At 38.5% G+C, this 27,195-nt stretch overlaps 1 protein-coding gene across 1 annotated transcript in view; it reads right to left on the reverse strand.

The window, feature by feature from the left end:
- The window catches only part of LOC122789809 (rho GTPase-activating protein 6-like), a 442,274-nt gene that overhangs the window by 252,735 nt on the left and 162,344 nt on the right, over positions 1-27,195 (reverse strand). Inside the window, exons 3-4 of the mRNA XM_044057251.1 lie at positions 5,736-5,995; positions 2,451-2,646 (exon numbers count right to left, since the gene is read on the reverse strand). Of these exons, the coding sequence (XP_043913186.1) occupies positions 2,451-2,646; positions 5,736-5,995 (456 nt within the window). The remainder of the gene's footprint in view (positions 1-2,450; positions 2,647-5,735; positions 5,996-27,195) is intronic.

Raw genomic sequence — 27,195 nt, forward strand, 5'->3', positions numbered from 1 at the left:
TGAAAATACAGTTAGGGACAGCAGCATGCTTAGATGAGGTCACATCAGACATGATAAAGATGCTGGGTGAGACGGAAGAAATGGTTCCTAAGGGTACTCACAACAGTATGGAGAGAAATGCATACCACAGATGACTGGAGAATAACCATACTAGTGTCAGTATTCAAGAAGAAAGGGGCCATTCACAACTGTGGGCAGCACAGAGGTATCAAACACAAGTCATATTGCATGAAACTTGTGGACAGGGTGAGTGATAAACTAGTACGCAGAGTAATAGATAGAAAGAATGCAGACTAGCAGTTCAGATTCAGATCAGGATGCAAAACAAGTGACCCAGTGTTTGCAGTGAGACAGATACTTGATAAGAAGCTAGAAATGAGGTAAGAGTCTAACAGGGCATTCCTAGACTTGGAGAAAGCATATGACAAGTTCCCTGCAGTGGTTTGAAGTCTCAAAACAGTAGTAGAATTAGTGCAAGCTATATATGTACAAGGATCCAGTGACTCAAGCACAAACAGTGTTTGGTCTTACAGAAAGGTTGCTAGTGTGAATGAGTATGCATCATGGCTTACCTCTAAGCCCACTGTTGTTCATACTAGTGATGGACTACATTAGCAAATAGAGCAGACAGGACAGATCAAAAAAGTTGCTGTATGCAGATGATGTGGCATTACAAGCAGACTCTGAGCAATAACTTCAGCAAAGGATAGAGGAATGAAATGCAACATTGAAGACACAGGGGATAAAACTGAGTACAGAGAAGACAGTTGTAATGGCAGCAAATGGGGCAAATGAGAAGAAGCTGAGAACTGAGCTACAAGGGAAAATAGTGAAACAAGTTAACAGCTTCAAGTATCTGTGACTGGTGGTTCAAGAGAAGGGTCAGTGCTAGAATCTAGGAGCTGCAGCCAACTGGCACAGAGTCTCATGTATAAAGCATTATAAAAGAATGCCAAAGTTTATGACACAGTGGTGCGATTACTACTACTGTATGGCACAGAAACCTGGACAGTAAAGGCAGAGCAGTTGAGGAAGGTAGAAGTAATGAAAATGAAGTGCCTGGGATGGCTGGTAGGATGCACACTGTGGGAATAATGAAGAGATGAGGACATAGGAGCAGAAGCCAAAGTCGCTCCAACTGCACAAAAGGCCAAAGACAACAGATTATAGTGGTTTGGCACATGTGCAGAAAAGCAGAAGACAATCTGGTGAAGAGGATTCGGGACAGACAGGAAGAAGGCTAGAGGAAATGAGGGTATCCAGCAAAGAGATGGCTGGATTGTGTGACAGAACATCTGTGACAGTCAGGCATGAATGTCAAAGAAGGAAGGACAGTAGCAATGGACAGAGACACAAGGTAACAGTTAACGCAATATACCAACGCCATCTAGAAAATAGGAAAAACGGATGGTTGATTATCATGATGATACTGCTTCAGTTTTAATACTGGTTTAATGCAAGCGCATCCATATAAACCTGGATATTTGTCAGCTCGAAATCTGAACAGCCAAATATATTCTTGTTCAGTTTTGGATTTAAGATCTTCTCCTCTTTTGTTGTCAACTTAACTATTTGCAAAACCGCAAACCTAAAGGAATGTGTGGCATCAGTCTCTCTAACATGCCTACAGAATGCATTTGTCTGTGCTCCTCTTCATATATCTGGCAGATGCTTACAAATTCTATCTTTTAATTTCCTTCTATACAAAAGCCTGGACAATTTATGCAGGTGGCAATACACACAATATTTTCTGAAGCACAACTGGCAAATGTTAGAAAAACATATTTCTTCATTATAGAACTCTTTCCACAATATATATATATATATATATATATATATATATATATATATATATATATATATATATATATATATATATACACATATATATATATATATATATATATATACAAGTACTTCTGGAGAAGGGAAATGTACCTTGCTTTTTGCTATACCAATTGTTAATATGTCCTTCGGTTCTTTATAGCAGAAAAGCTGTTTTACATTTCTGTTTTTTGCAGCCAATTTGTGGTCCTAAAAAAAATCTAGCCCTGGTCCTCTAATGTTGTTAACCATATGCCAGTGTTTCTTAATATTTTCAGCCTAATACTACCAATGTATGATAATAAAACTTTTAACTTACTCACACCTTGCCTAACAAAACGTACATTTTTTCTATCAGAAAGAAATGTGGCCATTATTTTTCAAGTGTGCACTCACAGCAATAACTCTACCTTTATTTCATATTCATCATAACCTGCAACAAAAAATTTGCAAATATTTTATCCAACTGAGTATCTAGTGCACTCTCATTACTATTTACTCTTCTTTAAGAATGACAAGATCGTATTTTGAATAACTGCTAATATTAGCATATGATTCTGATGTACAACTCTCCTCCTGTGATATAACCCCATATAAACTGAAAGCAATGAACTAAAGTTTAGTACCATATGTTTCAATGTGCTGGCAGCACCGATCCACTATGCAAGGCACCTGTCGAAAAATAGGATTCAAACTCAGTTTCTTATTCCTGCTAGATAGACGTTTATTCTCCAGTTCATTAGGATGGCACAGTTGTAGTGCTTCTAAGAGGCGTGAATGACTGTCATCCAGATCTGTGATGGAATCCACAGACATAGCACCCTGCAAATGAAAGAAAACAACAAACAGAAATGGGAAGAAAAAAAACTCATCAGAATATACTATAACTTCTCATAACTTAACTACACACACACACACATATGTCACATTGACCTAACTAGGCAAATAAACATATACCCTGCATTTACACAGACAAATATAATATGTATGAACATACGCACACCATACATACATAAATGACGCAATATGCATATTTACATTCTTGACTAGGCAAACAGAGTAAATTCATACAACAAAAACAAGTATTCATTGTCTGGCATGCACAAACACACACACAGTTTACTTGTATGTAAGTTATGTATGCTCATATAAAGGTATTACAAGTACAACACTGCATTAGACATGCACAGATACAGTGCAGATCAATGCCATGATACAGTCACTAATGAGCACCAAGATTAGTGAACCCACAGCACAGCATGTTGTAAAAGCAGTGACTGCAGATGCCTGCGGGTTTGCAGCGTCTACACATCAGAATGACACCTTCAGTATGACTCAAAGGTTTTCATCCGAGCTCTTTTATGTAATAAGGAAAAAGAAAATCAATCCACTCTGCTCAAACCTGCCCTCACGCCATTCCTTTATCATCATCAGGTCAGGATTACTCCAATTTAGAAAAGCAGTAATCATTTAATGAGGCCATGGTGACTGTGTACAAAATATAAGCAGGTCACTAAAATATAAAATCACTAGCACAAAAAAGTGGGAAAGAACAGCTAGTACAAAGATCAACTATATTAGAATCACATGGGCTGCCTGCCATGCTGCAATTTGCTGTGATAAAGGAACTCAATGACATGGTTATGGCTCCTAAAGATGACCTCACTGCATACACAAAGAATAAGGGTGGTGGTTACATCTGCACTTAGAAGCCCCTGATCTAGACTAGACTGCTTTTTTCTTTAAAAGAGTATGATTTCTAAATGAAACTTCACAAATGGGTGTGGCACCATAAACTGATCATTTAGAATGATAATCTGCAAGACTGTTCACTAAAGGATGGATTTAGGTGTTCTTAAATTTATTTATTTATTTAAATAAGTGTTCTTAAAACTGTCTTTTGCCTCTGATTTCCAGATGGCATAATAAATGTAATTATATCTTGACATACGCTCTGAATTTCAAATCTCTCTAATTTATCTTCTAATCAAAATAATTACTCCCTCCTTCTTAATCATCCACTGCTACTGGCTAGGAAATTGTTTGGTACCTTATTTACACACACACACACACACACACACACACACACACACACAGACACACACACACACACACACACACACACAAGAACTCTGCAAAACTGTCTGAGATGCTAACTAGTTGAAATGCGTACATTTTAAGTAATAGATAATGTAGGACTAATAGAATATTAGTGTAGATATTCAATGATATGTTTGCATTTTTCATGAAACACAATATCAGAAAAGTATTGCATTTCATAAAATTAGATTTCACTGTGGAATTTCCGTACTATCTGCATCTTGATTTATAACCACTGACATGTATTCAGAGTTAAAAAGATGTTCCTTGCTTCTGCACTGTTTTGATGCAACTCAAAACTACTTCTACAATTCTTTATACTGTTTAAGAAGGGGTCACACTTTGCTAAGAACTATCAAAAATAATAATGGCAGATGAAAAGTTTCATTTCACTCATGCAGTAAAATGTTTTATTATCATTTAGAAATGTATTAGAGTTCAAATATGTAAACTGAACTGAGCTGAGATAAGCAACAATGGAATCACTAAACATGGTTGGGAAGATGTCAAAGTCAGGGGTCACCTGGTACCAAAGACACAGGTAAGGGATGTTTTGCTCTTTGTAAAGACTAAATAAGTTCTTTTGAAAGATTTGGGTAGGAAATGATGACAGCAGTAGTAGTGCCAGATTAACAGCATGCAAAATCAGCTTCTGCATCATAAAAGCAGAATCTTTGTCTTGAGAGGTAAACCATTCATTTTCACATTGTACTATATAATTAATTATACGAAGAGAACATTTTAGAATAAAGAAATGTATTATTTTCATCTTATTGCTTTAGCCTCACACTTCTTTTCCAGATTCCAAAATATTCACAGCAGTAGAACAGGATGAGTTAATGTGTTAGTTGTTGCTGAGGAAAACAAGCATCTAAACTTAGCACACAAATTCATAAATTAAAGTTACAACCCTAACATTATGCAATGTGCTCAATTTTCATGTTTTTGCACAAAATCTCTTTTTCAAAGAGACAGAACCACTTTTTATGTATAACCATGGATATTTAAACTTTGTTCATCATGACACCAAAGTCTTGTATGCATGTAAATGTAGTGTGATAGTGCTGGGCATTCTAACTCATGCAGCCATATTGAAAGGATCTGTCTTTCATTACAACTGAGAAATTTCAAACCATGCAATTTTTTTCATTGAAATTTCAAATCTCTGGTAACTCTCCTTTTCTTTTAAGTTGTGATAATTAAGAGATACAAATAATATGGAGGAACATCTGAAGTATAAAAAACCATACAGAAAGGCTGTTGAAAAGTTGATTTGGACTCCATTTGTACTTTCACTTTCAATTCCAAATTCTGTAAAGCATCATGGAATACCCAGAACCATCAATAAGGAGTCTAACAGTTGGGTACAGCCTCTACTGGAGTTTTGCAGAATCACATGGTGTGCTGCCTTTGGGATTTACTATCTCTCCTCTATTGTGCAGACTTGCAATAAGTCAGGCACAGACTGGACTTTTGTACTAAACAGTGCATTGCCTGTCAGTATCATTTCCCTTGTTCCTTATAATAATACAGGGCATTGCTACCGGTTAGCTCAGTATTATATAATATCAAGCCCTATGGCTAAAAAGGGGGAAACAAAACATTCCAAAATGTCCAGTCCTTCCTTATTTTATACTAACTCATTTCCTTCTCAAAGTTCAGGAGAAATTATCTAACTACTGTGCATATAGAATACTGTTAACTCAGAGATTAATGGGTTTTGCTGATTATAATGTAGATTATAAAAAAATGAAACACTTAACAGAACCAAGAAATAACATTTCGATAATTTTTAACAAGGAGGACAATACCCGTCTTTGAACTCGAGCAACATTATCCAGGAAGGTAGGTGAAAGAGGCTCATCTTCAAAATCCAGTGATGAATCTAATGATGCATTTCTGCCGGCAACAGACTTATTCTCTTTCTGTGCTCGAAATTTCAAGATGGTGGCCTCCAGATTCAGGCAGTCCCTCCTGCTTTCCTTCAGTGATTCTTGCTTTTGCTTCTGTGTTCGGTCATTTGCTATCACTTGGTACAAAGGAATCCCAAAGGCCTTTGGACAGAATTCTGCTAAAAGAAATTTAGCGTTTTATGAGCTATGTCAGACTACAAAACCTACGAAATGCACAAGATCACAAGTTAAAACATCTGTTGTCACACCCAAAAGTGACGAGGTATGAAAATAACACAGACAAGGACCCCAAATGACCACACACTATATATATATAAAATGTATTTACTTATTTCAATTATTTTCAGAGAAGATGAAAATAACTACTACACTTTACTACCAAGTATGCTCACATATTTGTTACATGGCTTTCCTTACTTAAAGTAAGAATACTACCTATAATTCTACTAGACCATCTTGATTACCTTTATCAGGAGGAGTAGGAGAATCGGGTACTTCTTCATGAAATAATGAAGTTAAATCCTACTGGGTAGCTATGGTCATTCCTCAACCACAGTAAGGCCTGGTAACTTGCTTTGCCATGGGGGACTGCCAACCCTAACTGGCAGTATAAAAAAACAGCATTGTTTTTGTACTTTTTTTTTTTTTTTTTTGCGATAAATCCCAGGCTATGACTGAAACAGGTTTGTTATGGATCAGCCCATATCCAGCTCAAGGAACAAACAAGTTTTCTGTATGTTGAGCAGTGATACAATACAAATGTTCTGCCTGATCATACACAAGTATAACATGCAAAAAAAAAGACCATCAAGGTGAGGTCACAGAAGACACTGCAATGGTGTTTACACAGTTAAACAATGCAAAGCAGACATATTTATCTAGTATTAAGTTAATAGCAGTTGTAACAATTACATACAATATATACAAAGTGTTGAGAAGTTTCAGTGTACACTTGCTGCATTAGCAAACATTTACAGAGAAACAGAAAACTTGTTATTGAAAGGATATTGCAATATTTAGAGTAAGAGGAAGAATGTTCAGATATAAGAGGGTCAGTGATACTGCCAGAGGTAAGTGAGACTGCCTTGTTTTCATTTGAATATCCAATATGCCACCAGAGAAGACAAGGCCCTAGTAGAATGTGCCTTCATTCTGCCTGAATAGATTTGCCATGGTGGGAATGACAAAAGCAAAGGCATCTTGAAATCATCTGTTTTGACACAAATTGCCCTTTCTTTGTCTTGTCATGGCAGTTCAATTGTCCTAAAGGACTTTGTTCTATGAAGATAGTACCAAAGATGCCTGTGCACATACAGAGTACAGATTATCTTTTCTCCCTGTTTTTTAGTTTCTGGACAGAAACCACAGAGACTGATGGCTTGATACAATGCAAAGTCTGTAAAAACTTTTGGTATGAATGAAGGATTTGTTCTTAAAGTAATCTTATCTCAATGGAAACCAAATAGGGTTCACCCACCACTAGAACTTGTGACTCTGATACTCTTCTTGTAGAACTCAGAGCACTAATTAACACAGTCTTTGAAGTTATGAACCGTAATCAGCAAGAAGAGAAAGTTAACTTTTCTATTATAAATATGCTGAAATGGCTGAAAGATGAACCTTGAAAGACCAGATGTAGTAAAGCACACAAATATTTAAGAGCCATGGTAGATATCCCCTATCTGAGCCCTGGTCATTAGCATGGTACCATCTACAAAAAGTTTCCACTTGGTAATATAAATTTTTCTAGTAGGTTTTCTTGCCTCCTTTAGCACCTGCTGCACATTTTCATGAATAAAGTGCCTAAAAGTATCAACACTGAATTATCCAGGCAGTCAGCTGCAGTTGTTTGCAACTGGGGTGCATCACCCCTCCACCTTGTGTGAGTATATCCAATTTATGAGGTAGCTTGTGGTAAATGCCCTTAGCCAATTCCATAAGAAGGGAGAACCACTACTGGCTGGTCTAAAAGGGAGTCACCATAATTAGTATTGGAGAGTCCTCTTGAAACTTCAGAATTACACTGGACATTGGTGGAAATGCATAAAGGAACATTCTTGGCCATGGGAACAAAAAATCACCTTTTTTCTAGGCCAGATTGCAAAGAATACTGGTGCAAAAATTAGTTGTCTGTTTTGACAGGAGGTAAACAGATGTATCTGAAATGCTTTCAACAACTGAATAAATTCCTGGAAGACCCCTCATATTCAATTTCCATTTCTGAGGTCCTGCTCTGCTGGTCTACGTCTACATTTTGTTCTAAGATAATATAGGAAGCTTTTAGGGTTAAACAATGCCTCAGAATGACCGCTCAAGCCACCATTGCCAGATTGCAGTGAGGTTAGGACCTGGTGTCTACCTATTTCTTTACATACCAAATTATTGTGGTTTGTTTATAATCACCTGCTATGGTCCCAAGGGACTATAGATGATGAAGAAATTGTATAGCACATACCACAGCTAACATCTCTGACATTTATGAGCTTCGGTCTGTCTGTTTGCTCCAAAGACCCCGCATTTTTACCCTACATAGAAACTATCCCCAAGCAAAATCTGAAGCCTCTATTGTTACAGACTGAGCTGCAGTTAGAAGAAAAATTAAGAGACCTTGACTCAGAACAATGTATTATCTTCACTGTACCAGTTGTCACTTCACAAAACCCAAAACTGCAATCTGAAGTTCTAGAGGATGAGAATGCTAGGTCATCATAGTATTTAAGAGCCACTGGATTTTTCTCATACACCACTGGCAAGAGGAATAATATGAATCATGGATGCTATCTACCCTAGAATCTTTCAATACTCCCTGTTTGAAGTCTGAGAGTGATTTAAGAAGCTCAGGAAGATTTCCCATTTCTCCTGGGTTAGGAATGCCTTTTGCAGGGAAAATCTTGAAGGCATCCAAGAAACATAATCCTGCTTGAAGGAATTAAGGATGAATTTTGGATGTTGATCTGGTAGCTCAGTTTGAGAAGAACATTTGTAAGCTATGAAAGGAACTTCTAACACCAGGGAAAAAGGAAAATTACTCTAAAAAGATAAGTTTAATGTTCTACAGTCTGCAACAAGCTATCAATGGAGTTAAACATTTTGGAAACATCCTTGGACCTGTTGATAACCCAAAGGTTAATGCAGAGAACTGATAATATGACCCAGACACAATCTGAGGAAACCCTCTGAACTCCGTGACAATAAGGGTGTGATCACAATCATATTTTCACCCTAATTTGCCATAAAACATAAGAGAGGAATGTGAGGTATCAAACTTGTAAGGTCAACATCTTGAAGTTATATGGTACTTTCACCAACAGGATGAGAAAAGAAAGGATGAGTACTAGTCACCAAGAAAGACCCTTTTTAGCACCAGAAACATTCTGGAATATAATCCTTATTCCCTTTGGTTTTGAGAAACAGGTTATACAATCCCCAAACAAAGCACATGATGAAGTACTTGAGGAAAAAACTCTGCCAGGTTTGGAGGATGAGGTAGATACCACTAAAAGAAGGTATGCCCACCACGTGCCATTTGTAACTTTCCTGAACTACCTCTCAGAGCCCATTTTTCTGAAACAATCTCTTCCCAAAGCAGAAGACCAAGAACCATTTTCTGATATAGATTTGAAGGGAAAGAGATAGGGGGGAGAAAAAATACTAACATAGTCATGCTGAGGTACAGGCCTTTTTTTTTTCCTGAAAAGACCCTTGCTGGTTTTTTGGATCCCTCTTAGCTTGCTTGTTTTACTTTTTGAAACGAAAAAAAAAAAAAGTTTTATAAAATTTCAAAACAGTTGATCTTAGTAACTCCCTGGATCAAGTTGCCACTCTCATCAATCTGTTTGAAGTACCCGAGTAGCAGAAGGACCACACAACCTCCTTATCCAAAGAAGAATTAAAATTTCAGATTTTACTTCTGGAGAAAACCTGTGATTACAGAGCCAGGAAAAACATCTCATCACAACAGCAGTAGCTGTAGCCATGGACACTAAGTACAATCATACGCAATCTTGAAAGAATATTTAGTCACATAAAGCCCTGGACACCTGGTCAGCCCAATCATACACAATCTTTAAAGAATATTTAGACACTTAAGGAGTAGCAATAATACAGCTCAGAAAGGACCTATCTTCTGAGGATATTGTGGCAGAAAAGTTCCTCAAACTGTCTATATTAGTTAACATATACTTCAACATAAGAGCCTGGTAGTTCAGGATTCTGAATGCTAGAGATGAAGAAACAATTCTCTTTCTAATTTGCCAAAGACTTTACCAAGCTAGGTGAAAGGGGAAGACTTCAGATTGACCAAAACTTTTGCAAGCAATTGGCAAAGAAGTAGAAATATCTGCTTGTTAAGTCTTGTGGTGTGAAAACAAATATTTGATTGACTGAGAAACAAGTCTATCTGCCTTTTTAAGGACTGAAGCATGACTATCAGGATTTCTGCGGGTAGAAACAAAAAAACATCTTCCAGGCCTGGCATAAGAGGAGGAACAGGTATATTATGTGACATTTTCACTTGTAACACATTATAGCATCTCCTAGCAGAGGGGAGAAACATTGATTAGTTCCAAAAACATACATTATTCATCCTAGACACAGTTTCAAAAAAGGAAAACTTTTCTTACAGGAAAACTGAAGAAACCCTCTCCTTAGCATCATAGTCAGGTATTTGCAAGGAAAACAGAGAAAAACTGTCCCTGTCATTAACAGAATATTCACAGGAAAAAAAAATCTTTAGGATTTGTGGAATTATGAATCATGTTTTCATTTTCCTGCTTTTTCACAAGATTCAAAACCTACAAGAACCCCTCCTCTAAGGTAAACAATTCATCGTTATTAACAGACACATTATATTTACATGAAATATTTTGTTTCTTTTTTCTATGGATGTCAAAGGAAAAATAACTTCAAAATGATCAATACACAGCAGGTTCAGGTTAAGGCACTTTAATCTTGCAGCAAGGAGACAAAAACGTGCTAATACAGAGTTTGTCTAACTAGAATCAGGAAGTGAAACTACTTTTATACATTTCTTACAAGGTATTGCCTACTAAGCTGACGTAATAAATCACAAGTTCTTTCAATATTACTTCTCAGCAGCTGTTTGTCATTGATTTTTTGCTGGCATATCAAGTTTACAAAAAAACTTCCTAAGAAAAACAACGTGGCCTTGATGACCACCGGTCAGATACAACTTTCCCACTATGCAATGTTACCATTCAAGGTACTATGGCTAATGTGAGCACAAAGCAAGTACAGATTACAGTTCATTTCTTCAAGCAGTCTTTGTCTGATGTATCTCTTCTTTTCTGCAGCTGTGCATGTTCTCATAACACTAACAGGGCTGATTGTTCATATTTAATCACATTATAGAAAACAGTATTGCACTATTCATTCATTTTCCTGACCTAGCAGATAATCACCTGCTTCTCAGTACATTTCCAAAAGGCATAAACATAAATTTTGCTGTGCTAGAAAATACTAGGTTAGAGAGCATCTTGCAATTTCAGAAAGCATACTGCAGTTTGAAAAAGCATCTTATAATTTCATACAGAATTAAGCTGTACATAAAATAGAATGAAATGCGTTAACCCTTTTAGCTTCTAATAAGCACTAAACATATACATTAATACATATTTTTCTAACATTTCCCCCCTGTTAATACTTTTATTCTATTTTCAAAAGCATAAACAGTTGCTTCTTCTCCTAACCTCTTTCTGTTTAGAATTTGCAGTTAAGAGAGTCATTCAGTTTAAACTTATGAAATTGTTTCACTCTTCAGCAGTTTTTCAGTTTCAGTACTTTGATATAAAGTCTCAGAAACTGACATGTCTATAAAATCTTTGATCAATCTTTTCATGCAAGGAATACCACAACAAACACACACTCCTAATAGGAGTAATCCCACACAAATGGCAATCAGGATGTTCATTAGGATGCTACCCCACCCCCTAAACAAATTCTGGAAAAAATCTGTCAGTGGGTTTGGGCCTGGTTTGGTCACGGCCAACACTTGCTGAATCACCTCAAGATGGTCGTTTATCTCATGCTGGTTGTCAGGAATATACGAACAGCACTCCTCTTTTATTAAGCACATGTACCACCTTTCGCCGCTAGGGTGAAGTCAAGAGCCATGCGGTTTTGAAGCACCACAGTTCTCATAGCATTCAGTTCATTAGTCATTAACTCGAGAGCAGAAAAAGTTGCATTACTCATTACTTCAAGATGTTTGGACAGTTTTCTCAGCTCCCAAATCCATTTCACTGCGCCATATGCAGGGGCTATACCTGCCCACAATATGATAGTGTCACTCAAGTCCATGTGTGTCAGTTTGTCTTTATTTTTTACGGAATTATGGTTTCTCCAGCCTGCTTCGATTCATCCCACTGGATTTTCAGGCCTTCTGATTGGATTTCCGGTTTTCTTGGTGACCTCTCTGACATTTAGAATCTTTCCCTGAGGCAAGACTGCAGTGTGTTGTATGGCCGGAACCAGGTAACCCAAAAAACAACTGCCAGACCAGTTCTCAGGTAACCACTTGTATGCCTTTTTCCCACAAACAAAATAACAATTCTCTACTTTAATATTAATATACACTTGCCTTGCATGAAACATTTTCTTATCAATAATTGATAGTTGTTTTAAAAGTACAGGATTACGCTGTATTTCATCAATAGTCTTATGAATCGACTCGAGATACGAGTCATAGTTTGTATCACAGATATAACCTGCATTATTGGCTTTGGTATAACATTTGTAAGGAATAGTCACATTACAATTACTCCAACCTACCTGAACAGTATCATTTTTGTAAAAACATACAATTCCCTTTTGTGTAACAGGCAGGTACAATGCTATTTTGCCTTGTGATTTTACAGTCGTAGTATTAAAAAGCAAATTTTCCCAGGTCTCGTCGACCCCTAGGGGGACAGCAGTCATTAATAATCCCCGTATGCTGTTGGTATAGCTGTGCAGACCCAGCAATTCGAAACATTAAAAGTTTTAGCATACACATATTTAATTGCTTGATAAGTGTTAAGTTCGGATGCCAGTCTATGAATGATTCACGTTTATTTAGTTCAGCTTGTGTGGCTGGAAAAAGTAAAGGCCACAACAAAAAGATTAATGGTATCAACATGGTCAACAGAATGATCATGCAATACTTCTGAGGTTGTTCAGCATTTCTGTTTGCTCTGTATCTGGTCATTTTGTTCTTGTGTAAAAGTAACAGGTTTTTTGTCCAGTTCAAAGTTTTTAACCAATTTACAGCGTGTCAGATAAATCCAGGATGCTCGCTCTGCGATCTTGACTGCAGTGGGTGTTGACAGTAGCACTTGGTACGGCCCTTCCCACTTTGGTGTGGTCCAATTTTTTTTCTTAATGACCTTCACCCAGACCCACGTGCTGCTTCTGATGGTCTGGTTTGTTCTTTATCTGAAACAGAATTCAACTGCAAAAGTTGTTTATTACTTAGAAGTTGTCTCATGTATTCTACAAGTGAACTGTCAGCCTCCTGGTCTGCAGGCATGAGAGGTTTCCACTGAGGTATACAATATGCCCTCCCAAACAGTATTTCAAAAGGAGTTAACCCCTTTGCATTTGGAACAGTTCTCATGCTTAACAATGCCAGAGGCAGGCAGTGCACCCAGTTATTCTGTGTCTCGCTAATCAATTTCCTAAGTTTATTTTTCAAAACCCCATTATGCCTCTTTACTAATCCTGCGGATTGGGGGTGGTATGCACAATGGTTCTTTAAAGAAATTCCAAAATATCGGCTCAACTGTTGTATGGTTTGATTTACAAAGTGTGCCATTGTCACTGTAGATCTTTTCCGGTATGCCAAATCTAGGAATAATTTCTTTAACAAGGACTTTTGCAACAGTAGCTGCATCTGGATTTTTGGTCAGAAAAGCTTCCACCCATTTGGAAAACATATCTATAATGACAAGACAATATTTCTTATTTTCACATTTGTTTAGTTCTATGAAATCCATACAGATAGTATGGAACGGGTATGGTGGTGTTGGGAAACTCCCTTGCTTAGGCTTCAGTGCCCCCTGTGCATGATGCCTGTTACAAACATGGCATGCTGCACAAAAAATTTTTGTGTAGTTTGTAAATCCATATGCAGTGAACACTCGGTTCACTAACTGTACCATCCCCCCCTGTTGAGACATGGCACTGCCCATGGCTCAACAAAGCTGCATATCTAAATAAGTTAGACAGCAAAATTGGTTTTCCTTCTTTGCAGATGTACAGCCCTTTCTCAAGAATTGCTCCTCGTTTTATCCATTTCTGTTTTTTTACATTTGTAGTAAGTGTCTGCATCGTTTTTAACATTTCTAAATCTAAAATCTCAGAAGGTTGTAATTTCTCACTCAAAAGAAATACTTCTGAAGCTGAAGCTGCCTGCTTTGCAGCTGTATCGGCTCTCGCATTACCTTTTGAAATCCTATCCTGTTGCTTAGTATGAGCTACACATTTACAAATAGCTACTTTCTGAGGTAACTGAATAGATTCTAACAAATCTAAAATAAATTGCGCATGATTAATCAGTTTACCAGTAGATGTTATCATTTCTCTATTTTTCCACAGTTGTGCAAAAACATGTACAGTAGAAAAAGCGTACTGGCTGTCAGTAAAAATGTTTAAACATTTACCCTTTGCCAAGGTACATGCCCTTGTCTAAGCAATGAATTCTGCTGCTTGTGCAGATAAGTTGTGTGGTAAAGACTTTGCTTCTAAAATCTTAGTATCAGAAACTACTGCATACCCCACTAGATTCTGTCCTGTAGGACCCCTTCTGCATGAGCCGTCCACGTAATATGTCACCTCGGCATCATCCAAGGGAACATCCGTTAGATCTTTTCTAGGCAGTGTCTTTTGATCAATTTTCTGCAGGCAGCTGTGTGGTGTGCCATCTACAGGGGTCGGAAGCAAAGTAGACTGGTTTAAAGTTGTACATCACTCAATTGTCATATGAGGTTGGCTCAAGAGTATAGTCATACAGGAAAGATGTCTAGCAGGAGAAAGATATGCTACTTTTTCTTGCAGTAAAATAACTGCGACTGCATGAGGCACTCTCAATGTGAGAGGGTGGAACAACACTACTGAGGCCGAAGCCTGTACTGCCATTGCAGCTGCAACTACTGCTTGTACACAGTGGGGCAGGTATCGCGCCACTGGGTCTAGCTGTGATGAATAATAAGCTATGAGGCGTTGCTTATCCCCATGCTGCTGTGTTAACACTGATGTCATGTAACCTTGCTTACAATCTACAGTTTGGAAAAAACGTTTATGATAGCCTGGTAATCCTAAAACTAATGAGGATGCTATCAGTTGTTTCAGTTTGCAGAAAGCTAATTCTGCTTCTGGTGTCCATTGTAATAAATCTTGTGCTGCCAGAGGCTTCTTATATATTAAGTTGGTCAGTGGAGCAGATTCCAAAGCATAGTTTGGAATTCAACTCCGACAGAAATTAGTCGTGCCCAGGAAGGACATAATTTCCTTCTTGGTAGTTGGTTTGGGTGCTTGTAAAATTGCTATTTTTCTATCTTCATCCAATGTTCTGCCTTTTTTGGATATTACATATCCCAGGTATTTAACCTGTTTTCTCCAAAGCTGCAATTTGCTTTTGTTTACTTTGTGTCCTTGAGTGGCTAGAAATTGTAGTAATGCTATGGTATATTCCCTGCATTCTTGCTGGGTGGGGGCTGCCAGCAGGATGTTGTCTACATAAAGTAGAATTTGGCTGCCTTTTGGTGGGCTAAATCCCGTCAAGTTGCTTGCCATCTCTTGTGCAAATATTGTTGGGCTTTCACAATACCCCTGTGGTAGTCGCGTGTATGTGTACCTTTTCCCCTGAAATGTGAATGCAAACCAATGTTGGCTGTCAGGGTGTATCGGTATTGAACAGAACTCATTGCTAATATCTACCACAGAAGTTTTAAATCATTTAACAAGGTGTGTGGATCTGGCACTGTAGGTGCTCTAGGTATTACTGCATCATTAACAGCTTGTAAGTCTTGAACCATACGCCATTCCCAGTTTGCTTTTCTAACAGGAAATAAGGGTGTGTTACATGGTGAATCGGGAGATTCTATCAGTACTCCTTCCTTAAATAAAGCTGCTATTACAGGTTTGATTCCTATTTCTGCATCCTTCCTTAAGGGATACTGTCTCTTTTGAGGTCTGAATGCTGATTTTGGCGTAATGGTAACTGGTCCTGCTGTACAAATTAGTCCTACATCTGATTTCCCTGTTGACCAGAGAGTTTCTGGTATGATCCATAAAGCTTTTTCTTCCTCTTCTAGTAAGAGTGCTAATCAGCTGTCCTCGCTAGACTGCAAGTGTACAGCTGGGTGTGTCTGTGTTATCCAATTTAGCTTCTGCTTTTGTACTCCCTGTTCTGACAATTCTAACTCTGTTTGCTTTTCCCACTTCGTGACTTTCTCTCCAAGATCTGCCCATTTCACATTTTTGTCTTTAGTTAAACTAACATGTGGTAACCAATTAGATTTATAGAATGCAAAGAATTCCTGGGGCAATGAACAGCTAACTACACTGTTTCCTTCTGTGTCCCAGTACAGATTACGTAATACTAATCTGTTTGCATGTTTTTTAAACAGTTCTTGCTCATATTCCTTATCAGGTCCTGGTGTGCTACAATAACACAGAGTACAGTGCAACAAATGCTGTTTATCAGTGTCAAGGGAGGGGAACTTACTGATGGCTATGTTTATCAGTTCTTCAGTTACTGCCCCTGCACCAGTCGTGACTAAGTCCTGGCTGTACCAATAAAATGTTTCACCCTCCGGTCGCACCACAAAAGTATCCATTTGTTGCTGTGCTTCCATACCCTGCATAGTCGGTACTACTGCTATGCCAAATATCTGCATAAGATCTCTACCCAAAAGGTTTACCGGGCATTTTGCAGAAACAACAATTTTGCTTTTCTGGGTCATCCCTGAAACAGAGTCAGTTATTGCTATGTTATGGGAGAGCGGCTCCCGATACAGCTGTCCATTAGCTGCTTTCACTAATATGTAATCAAGTGATTCAGAATTTTCTGGTAGTTTGGAAGGATATATCAGGGTTCGTGAAGCCCCTGAGTCACACAGGAATTTAACGTTCCTCCCCTCTACCAGAAGTGTAACTTCCGGTTTTGTGTCTGCTAAATAGAGCTCTAGGCTCAATAATGCTAAGTCCAAAATTTCACTTTCTTCACCATCGGTGATTTCTTGTACTTTCTCTATTTCTTCTATCACATTCTCTATTCCCTCTATTACATTTGCATTTGTTTTTTCTTGGTTATTCCCTTCTAGTGATTCTTGACAATCATATAGTCAGTCCTTACCCTCCTTATCCTCCATGGCCACCTTTTTGTTTTGCTTGCAATCCCTTGCTAAATGTCCCTTTTTTCCGCATTTAAAACACTCGCCCCTTTTCTTTCTTTCTTCAAACTCTTCTGATCGTTTGTCAGATTGTTTGTTTCCCTGGGCATTTTTTTTGCCCTTTTTCCCGGACTGTACTACATAAACTTCTGTTCAATCTTCCACAGCAAATACTTGGGCTTTCTTTTTCTTTTTACTATTAAAATGCCTTTTGGCATGCCTAGCATATTCAAGTAGTGACTGTAATCTACTTGTACGATGGTCTACCATGTGCTTTGTAATAAAGCTTCTTATAGGCAAAAGACTGCCTTTCAAAAATGCATTCTTTAATTGCTGCTCATATGGGGAATCATGTGCTTGATCTTGAGGTACCTGCATTCCACAGTGGTTATTAAAACACTCTAATAATCTAGCATAATATCTGTCAACAGTTTCACCTTCCTGTTGAATGCATTGATTAATGCAAGTCCAGTCTGCCCTAGGCTTCCATTTCTCAGAGATTCGGTCTGTCAGACCTTTCACTCTGTTATCCAGTTCTGCGTTATTATGTGGGAGTGGCTTATATTCTGCGTCACGGGGATTTCAATTGCCACTGATTATGTGCCAATCTGGACCTACGATCTGTCTGACTACTTTTTCTACTTCTTCTCCATTCAAATGATAACTTAACCTCATGCCCTGTAAGTCTTCTAAGAATTTTCTAAAATTAACTTTTGGATGGGGAATTCCCTCTGTGGCTTTCCGGATGTCTTCCGATGTCCACGGTCTATATACTAGGAGAGTCGGGTCCTGTCCTGCCTGCGGATTTGGTACTTCTGTGAGTGGACATATCTTTTCTTCACTCATACCTCGTGAATTTTTGTTTATTTCATATAACTCAGTATCCCCTCTTAGGTTACATGTTCGAGACCTAGTCTCAATGGGCTCTCTAACATACGGTCTTGGCTTTGCGGTAACAGCCGGGTATAGTGGAGGTGGATCAGCTTGTCCACTTGCTTCATATTCTGGTGCGGGAAGCGGAGGGGCTGATGCTATCACCAAATTATTGTCTTCTTTATCTAGAAACATAGCTTTTGAATTATTACTTTTCTGTTCTCTACGGTTTGCTTCCTCACCAAATTATTGTCTTCTTTATCTAGAAACATAGCTTTTGAATTATTACTTTTCTGTTCTCTACGGTTTGCTTCCTCAATCCACCTGTGTGCCTGAAGAATACCCAACTGACATTGCCTTTTTACCTGATCTTTTGCATCAGTTTTAAGCTGTTTGACAAGTTTAATAAGTGAGGATTTTAGTAATTTACCATTAAATTCATATTTATTAACCCATATTGTATAGTATCTAACATTATTGGCATGCTGTAATTGCATATATTTTGCATCTTCGGTTAGCGGTGGGTTTTGGGAACTTTTTGTGCACTTATTACCCATATTGTTCTGATTGTTAAAAAATGTTACGTAACCCTTCTTATTCTCACGTGGTACCACGATTTTTCTGTTTCACAGTTTATCTAGAATAACTGTCTTACCTATTCTGTTTCCCTGATGTATGACAAGACTGCAATTTTTCTGTCCCTGACTTGTACAACAACAAATCTCCTGACAGATATTTCCAATCAAGTCCCTGATCTAAAACAGAAAAAAGATAATCTCACCTTACCTGAGCCTCCGTGATTGACCCACTCCTGGTTCGTACAGCAACTCGTCCTCCAGTCACAGATCAGAAAAGTGGCTGGCCTCTTTTGAACAACAATTCAGTCAGAGGTCTTTCAGAGCAGAAGAACTGATGTGGTTTCTTCCCCGTACGGTTTCATGCCACCTGGCCCATCTGATCTGAGGTGAAGTGAGAGTTTCCGGTCCGAAGGACCAATCTGTCAAAGGAAAAATAACTTCAAAATGATCAATACACGGCAGGTTCAGGTTAAGGCACTTTAATCTTGCAGCAAGGAGACAAAAACGTGCTAATACAGAGTTTGCCTAACTAGAATCAGGAAGTGAAACTACTTTTATACATTTCTTACAAGGTATTGCCTACTAAGCTGACGTAATAAATCACAAGTTCTTTCAATATTATTTCTCAGCAGCTGTTTGTCCATGATTTTTTGCTGGCATATCAAGTTTACAAAAAAAATCTTCCTAAGAAAAACAACGTGGCCTTGATGACCACCAGTCAGATACAACTTTCCCACTTTGCAATGTTACCATTCAAGGTACTATGGCTAATTTGAGCACAAAGCAATTTCTTCAAGCAGTCTTTGTCTGGTGTATCTCTTCTTTTCCGCAGCTGTGCATGTTCTCATAACACGAACAGGGCTGATTGTTCATATTTAATCACATTATAGAAAACAGTATTGTTCTATTCATTCACTATTCATTCATTTTCCTGACCTAGCAGATAATTGCCTGCTTCTCAGTACATTTCCAAAAGGCATAAACATGAATTTTGCTGTGCTAGCAAATACTAGGTCAGAAAGCATCTTGCAATTTCAGAAAGCATACTGCAGTTTGAAAAAGCATCTTATAATTTCATACAGAATTAAGCTGTACATAAAATAGAATGAAATGCGTTAACCCTTTTAGCTTCTAATAAGCACAAAACATATACATTAATACATATTTTTCTAACAATGGACATCCCTAGAAAGAGACTAACTCTGAAGGGTGACACTTCAACTCAGGAAACAGGTCTCCTATTTCAGCCACCCCAGGAAGAAACTCACAGTGAAACTTCCATACTCAAAGCAAATGGTTATCCCATGCCTGTTAAGATTACGGAACAGAGGAAGTGGATGACTGGTCTATGGAGACAGAAGGGGTTACAACAGAGGGTCCTGAGGAAATGAGTAGCCTTGAGTGGTATGATGAGCAAGCTATAGCCACTATAGAGTCACCCACTAATGACTGAGCCACAGACTGAGCCCAACATCTAGGCAAGGGCTCTTTAATTTGTTTTGTTTTTTTTATTTTTAGGTACAGTGGGAGGAGAAACCACAAGACTGTTAAGAGTATTCATTCATATTCCTGCCACGGAAGGAGCGTATATATCAGTAAGTGTTGCTGCAACAAGTCAGTCAGAAGTTAAGTTGTCTCTCAAGTGTTTACAATCAGCACCTACACATACACTTCCCTCCACATTCCCCCAAATATCAAAAAGTAAACGCACAAGCAACGCACAAGCAACACACTTCTGCCCCCCTCAATTGAGAAGTCCCCTTTTTAAAGAAAAAGTGTCAGTAAATGTATTTAAAATGAAGGTAATCTGTCACAAAGCATACACAATCATCAAAATACACTTACATTTCCTTCAGATGTACAATTCCTTCATTTCATTCATAAGAACTACAACAGGAGCACATTTTCTTACAAAAAGGACTCTAGACTTAGTTTATTATGCCTGCTACTTAAAAGGACTTGTCTGATATGACATTTTTGCTAAATGTCAACACAGTAACTTGTCAATATTCTTAAGGAGTCCTGGTCCTAGTTCCTGTCAAAAATAGAACACACAATTTCTGTGTGGAAAAGTTCACCAAGAGGGGACTTATCTTCAGCAAATGGATTATCAGAGTAAACAACTAATTCTGTGAACTCCAATGAGCTCTCAAAGTAGGCAAGAAAGTACTGAAGAAGTTGGTTAACAGGCTACTGTACTTCTCTAAGGATCTTGAGAGACAGCAATCTGGTGCATTTGGAGAGGGAAGCCACAGATCTATGAATACTGGCCAGCTATTACAGACTGTGCAGGATATAACAAAAACAGGTACAGGCTACTGCGGCAATGAGAATAACGAATGTCAGTTATTATCTTAGAGGTGTTTACTGCTGGCATGCTGAATAAAAGCAAGATAGTAAACTGGAAAAATCTTATGGAGTATGTGCTTCTTTGCTGTTGTAACTCCGGTGATGACAAGTAAAGAGTAATGTTTGTGCGTGTCATCTAGTAAGGTTGCTCATAAAACTAGAGAGACAGGAAATGACTTTAGGAGAATTCTGTTGCAAAAGATGTCTTTGCTTGACTATAGAAGTGTACTGTAATCATATAATAACTTGTTTTCTAAGTAGCTACTGAACCACTTAAGGTTGTGCATACATTTGGCTAGTGCAGTGAGCACTAAAACATGACAGTGTTTTACATTGTCGAATAATGTTAACCCTGCCAAATAATTTTAAAGTGTTTAAATATTAAGCTTGAAAGGAAACATCTGTAGATGTTTCCTGGAATCTAGTCACTGATGAAGGAAAACTGCTGTACCCAGGTTTGAATCTACATTTTTTATGTGCAATCAAGTCTTGTTAATAAAATACCACAGCGGACTATATACCAATTTTCCATTACTTTACCTAGGGTAGACAAGTAAGGAGATTAGCCTCTAGTCATCAGTTTTGAAAAAATATTAGGGTCTAGGCAATGGAGAGTTAACAGCAGGTGTGCAGAAATTGAAACATTTTTTCAAAGTAAAAGACAGGTTTATTAAAGTGGTTAAGGGGAGTTGGCATAGAAAAAATAAGACATCATAAAGATGCAGTGATGACGATCAGCATGCCCTGTGCTACTAGTTTCTATGAACATTTTTTGTATTGATTTGATCGTTTTCACTCAGACTTTAATGGAAGGCTCTTCTCACCAACTTCACCATCCCATGTGATCCCCTGATAATGACATGCACCCATACTACATTCGCTCCCTATCTTTTTTTAACTCTATCAAACTCTCATCCTAACCACTACGTCTCGCGACTTAACTCACTACTGGCCTTTTCCCTCTTTCTACCACAAGCAGCAGCCCATCTGTTCACAGGCAATGGTGAAAGTCCTTTGGCCCACTCATTCCCTGACTGGGGGTGAGAGCTAATTAGCTCACTTGCTCTCCTGCATTAGTGAGAGATGGGAGATGGCAGGCCTTCTGTCATATGAGGGTGCCCACCTCTCCCAAACCCCTACTGATAGCCACTGGCGACTATGTCAGTGTCAGTATTCTTATGTAGCTCCTTCTAAATGCCCATGCATGACACCAGCAGCCTATGCTTAAGTTACATAAGGTATATACCAGCCACCATATAGGTGCCACCTTTACTACCTTAAACCTCCAATTGGGGTCAATGGTGAACATAACACACAGCTTCCCACACACAGGATGTGTGAAACAGCAATGTCTGCTCACGGTCTTCCTCATCAGCCTTGTTTTTTTAAGCAACCAAGCTGACCGTCAAATCCAGGTCACCTGGGTCACAGTCTAGACTTCATTCCTCTATGCCACACCACCTGGGGTTTTTCTTCTTTCTTCATTTATAGTCATACCAAAGCAAGTCTTTCTTCATATACGTACCCTCCATTTTCCTGCAGATTTTCCAATGCTTGTTTTCTAACATTCTAACCTTATTTTCAACTTCCAGAACAGGAGACAATACTTGAGATGCAGCCTCACAAATGACATGTAGAATGGAAGATGACTTCTGGATCTATCACAGTCATTTTTTTCCTCTCTTACAATTCTCCAGCTACATACGTCAAAATCCTGGCATCTGTTCATGCTTCACTAAATAATTCAGAAGAGTGGTTACGACTCCCAAATGCCTTAATTTCATCCCTAGCCAACCCCTCCAAACATATATAGTTGCATTACATTTGTATGTCAGTAACAGACAATTTGTAAGGTGTACCCCTTTCAATGAAGTTATTATACTCCGCCCTCCCTTTATTTATTTATTTTATTTTATTTTACATTTGATGACAGTGAAAGTCCGACTGGACACAGGTCCATTTTCAGCGGAGGCCCATGGAAAAAAGCTCCACTTAATACAATGTTACAATACATGTTGTAAAATACATAACTGCGTTCTTAAGGCATACAGTTAAACATTTAAAAAACATATTTAGCATTTCTGCATAGACATAAAAAATCAGTAGCATCAGAATAAAACTTCAACATTTCTATTTAGACATTTAAATCAAAACTATCAAAATAGAATATTGTTTGGTAAGAGTAAGTATTCAGAGGTTAGAAATTTATAGTAAGAATAGGTATTCAGAGGTTTGAAACTTATAGGCGATCTTTGGCAGAATCCTTGCAAAACTGCATTGTAGTGGCTTAGCCTGGGGAGGCACATGTGCACAGCCAATTGTTAGTATAGTGGGTTTTGAGTAGTTTCTTAAATAGTGAAGCAGAGCTTGCAGAAGTTATATGATTTGGGAGTGAGTTCCAGATTTTTGCTATAGTACAGCCAAAGAGAGTTTTACCTGCTTCATTCTTATGTTTGATGACATTTATGAGGTTTCTGTCTGTTGATCTTAAGGTTCAGGTGGTGGTGTAGTACTGTATTAGCTCTTGTAGAGCAGGAGTTTTGTCAGAGAGGTAGTACAGTCTGTGGGCTGTGGAGAGTTGAGTAGCAAGAAGTAGTTGGGGCAACTCAAGCCAGCTGAGCTGTTTGAGGGAAAGGCAGTGATGGGATCTACTAGATGCACCTGTAGCAAACTTGGCAATCTTGTTATAGCAAGATATCATTTTGTTTAGTTCGCTGTGGTGAAGATTAGTCAGGATTGGGGAGGCATACAGTAGGGTGGTTAATAGGTGTGTTCTAGCAATATTGGCTTTGCTATAATTGGTCATGAATTGCTTGTTCCGATACAGTAGACAGAGCTTTTTGTTTACTTTTTTGATTGTTTAGGCTATGTGTATGTCAAACTTTAGATTATCAATTATTACTCCTAGGAGTTTAGTGTCAGTTGTTGGGGTGATTAAGGTATTGTCCTTGGATTTTATGGTGAAATCATTATTTAGTGCAGGAGCTCTACCAGGACTGAAGAGAAGTAGCTTTGTTTTTTTGGGATTGAGTACAAGTTTAATGCTAGAAAACTATGATTCAGCCAGAGTAAAGTTATGCAGTGTTATTATTTGAAGTTTGCTTAAGGTTGGGGCGGTGCATATGATAGTGGTGTCATCTGCATATTGCACTATAGAGGCAGAGGGAATGGTGGCAGCTATGTGATTTGTAAATATGGAGAACAGTAAAAGACCAAGTATGGAACCTTGAGGGACTCCTATGGATACAGGTAGAAGGGAGGATAGCTGGTCCTGCCAAAGAACTGCTTGTTGGCGGCCTGATAAATAGCTGTTGAACCATGATATAGTGAGGGAGTTAATGTTAAGGGTAAACAGAGTTTTGAGAAGAAGACTGTGGTTGACCATATCAAAGGCTTTAGATAAGTCTAAGAATACAGAGGAAATGAAAAGTCTGTTGTTTCTATGGGTGTTGACTATGTTGGTATACAAGAGTAGAGCAGTGGTGGTACTATGGGAGAGTCGAAAGCCATGGTGAGATGTAGATATAAGGTTATTTTGTAGGAGGTACTGTATTAGCTGTGAATGTACTGCTCTAATATTTTTGATAAAGGAGATAAAATTGCAATTGGGCGGTAGTTGGTGAGCTCAAGGGAGTTGCCACCTTTGTGGAGTGGAATAATATGAGATTTTCCACAGGTTAGGGACTTTGCATTCTGCTATGGATCTATTTATGAGTATAGACATGGGGTAGGATATAGTTTCAGCTGTTAGTTGAAGGAAATCAGCGGGAAGTTTGTCCGCAGATAGTGTGGTAGGTTTTAGCTTTTTGAGGAGTTTAGTAATAAGTTGGGTAGGTACTGGAGACAAGGAAAAGGTAGAGGGAGTCTGTTGTGTGGTAGGGTTAAGTAGGGGTTGGAGAAGTTGTAGGGCTGGTGGTGTTATTTAGGGTGTTAGATAGAGCTAGGACTGTCTCCATAAAGAATTTGCTGAATTGTGTAGAGGTGCTTTCTTTGTCGGTTGGAACTATGGGTGTGGGAGTGCCAGTCTTACCTGGATGCAGTAATTTACTTATTGAGGCCCAGAATTTCTGAGGGTTGTGAGCATTCTTCTCTTGTAAGGTTTTGTAGTAAATGGTTTTATCGAGTTTTATAAGTTGTTTGGACGTGTTCCGTAGAGCTAAGCAGTTTTGTTTTTGAGGTAGTGGTTTTATGTTTATGATATTGAGCCCAGGCTCTGTCTCTGTCCTTCATTATGGATTTAGTTTCTTTTGTTAAGCAAGGGGCATAGTTTGTCTTCACTCTGATGGTTCGGGCTGGTGCATGATGGTTTAGGATTGAGAGAAAGGTTGTATTAAAGTAATCTACTGCTTCGTCTAGGAGTAGGTGTTTTAGGGGAGTCCAGCTACAATATTTTAGTTCATTGTTTAGGTCCTTGGCTTTGAAGTTCTTTTTGTTATTAACTATTCTGAGGATAGGTTGTTTACTATGGTGGGATTTATTTCTAATAAGGTAGGTTGGTTGGTGATCGCTCAAATTGTCTGGTAGGAAACCTGATTGGTGTGCTAAGTTGGGGTCAAACAAAAGTATCCAATCTAAGATGGATTGACGTTTGTATCTCTTATCGAATCTTATGGGGGTATCTATGATTTGGGTAAACTCATGAAGATTAATATGTGTAGAGGGATTAAATTTGGTACATTCAGACCAGTCAATGTTAAAATCTCCTAAGAGAATAATCTCTTGTGGATGGGAGGTAGACATCCAGTGTAACAGGTTTTCCATAGTGGCAATGTTGTTTCCTGGTGGGATGTAGGCACCTGCTATAACTATATGTTTGCTAGAGTTTAGTTTTAGTTTAGCAAGAATGAGTTCTATATCATTGACTTCCTGGGAATTGTAGCTAACCTGTTCCAATGTGAGATGATTTTGAAATAGCATGGCTACGCCTCCTCCTTTTTTCCCTGTCCTATCCTTATGCATAATATTATAGCCAGGAGGTGTAATCTCATTATCATGATGTCCTGGTGTAAGCCAGGTTTCAGTTAGTATGGCTAAATCTGGTTTACATAAAGTCAATCGGGCATGGAGGTTCTGAAATTTGTTAAGTATACTTCTTACATTAATGTTTAAGAGAAGTAGAGAGGAGGTTGCCCTTCTATAAAGAGGGTTTGCTTGGTTTAGGTTTGTATGGATTGAAGAGGTGGGTCCTGGGTTAGGGTGTATGTCTCCACAGCAAGCGAGTTGTTGAGTTAGCTATAGGTAGAGTTTAAGTAGTTTCTGTAGTATTTTATTTGTTTTTGGGATAAGTAGAGGTTTATTTTGTTTGTTGATTTATTATTTATGTAGGAATAGCGATGGGTTGGGGCAAGGTTGCATGGAGATATTGGGAAATGATTTAGTTTTAGTGAAGTGGCTATGGTATACGTTTGCCGCTAGGTTGGAGTGGTGAGATGAAGTTGTGTGTGGTAGGATGTAAGGATAGAAAAAAGGAGACGTACAAAAACAGTTAATGTGTAACATGCTACTTTTAGGTGTGGGGAAGGCATTTTATTTATTTCCTAACCTCCTTCTTATGCTACCTTTTTTGTAGTAGGGGAGGAGGGGTGAGTGAGAGAAGGGGCAGTAAAAGCTAGATGGCAGAGAAGCTATTAAAGGAGTTAGCAACAAGGGTGTGGTGTAGTATGATTGAGTGGGGGACTGATGGTGAGAATTAATTGGTTGATTGGGTGTATGAGCTGAGGTGGGAGCGGTTAGCAGCTAAGTGTAATTGAACTAGGGGTGGGAGGGAATGGGGGTAGGGGAGCATAGCGAACAGATTGGGGCAGTACTGCCCTAGAGGATCAGCAGTTATGGAAACAATCAGTCGTAATTTAGGTAGTACACTACAGCGCTATGCTTTAGAGTCTGCTGGTTAGGGATTTCCTTCTTGCGAAAGCTGCCTTATGCCCAAGTCTATGCGATTTACTCTCCATAGACAGATATATTATGCCTAAAATCAATTTGGAGGGAATGAGCACAGGTTATCTGGGAGCTGGACTGAGGAGGTGGATGGGGGACCTCTGGTAGGGCAAGGGGACACTAGGTCTGAGATAAATAAGTTAGACACTGTGAGTGAGGAGGTCAGCGAGAGGACAGACATGATAAGGAAACAGAGGTACAAGGGTGATACAGTGGAAGATAGGATGGTAA

Source organism: Protopterus annectens, chromosome 15.part0 (genome assembly GCF_019279795.1).
Source record: "Protopterus annectens isolate FY-2018-M chromosome 15.part0, PAN1.0, whole genome shotgun sequence".
Taxonomy (NCBI): Eukaryota; Metazoa; Chordata; order Ceratodontiformes; family Protopteridae; genus Protopterus; species Protopterus annectens.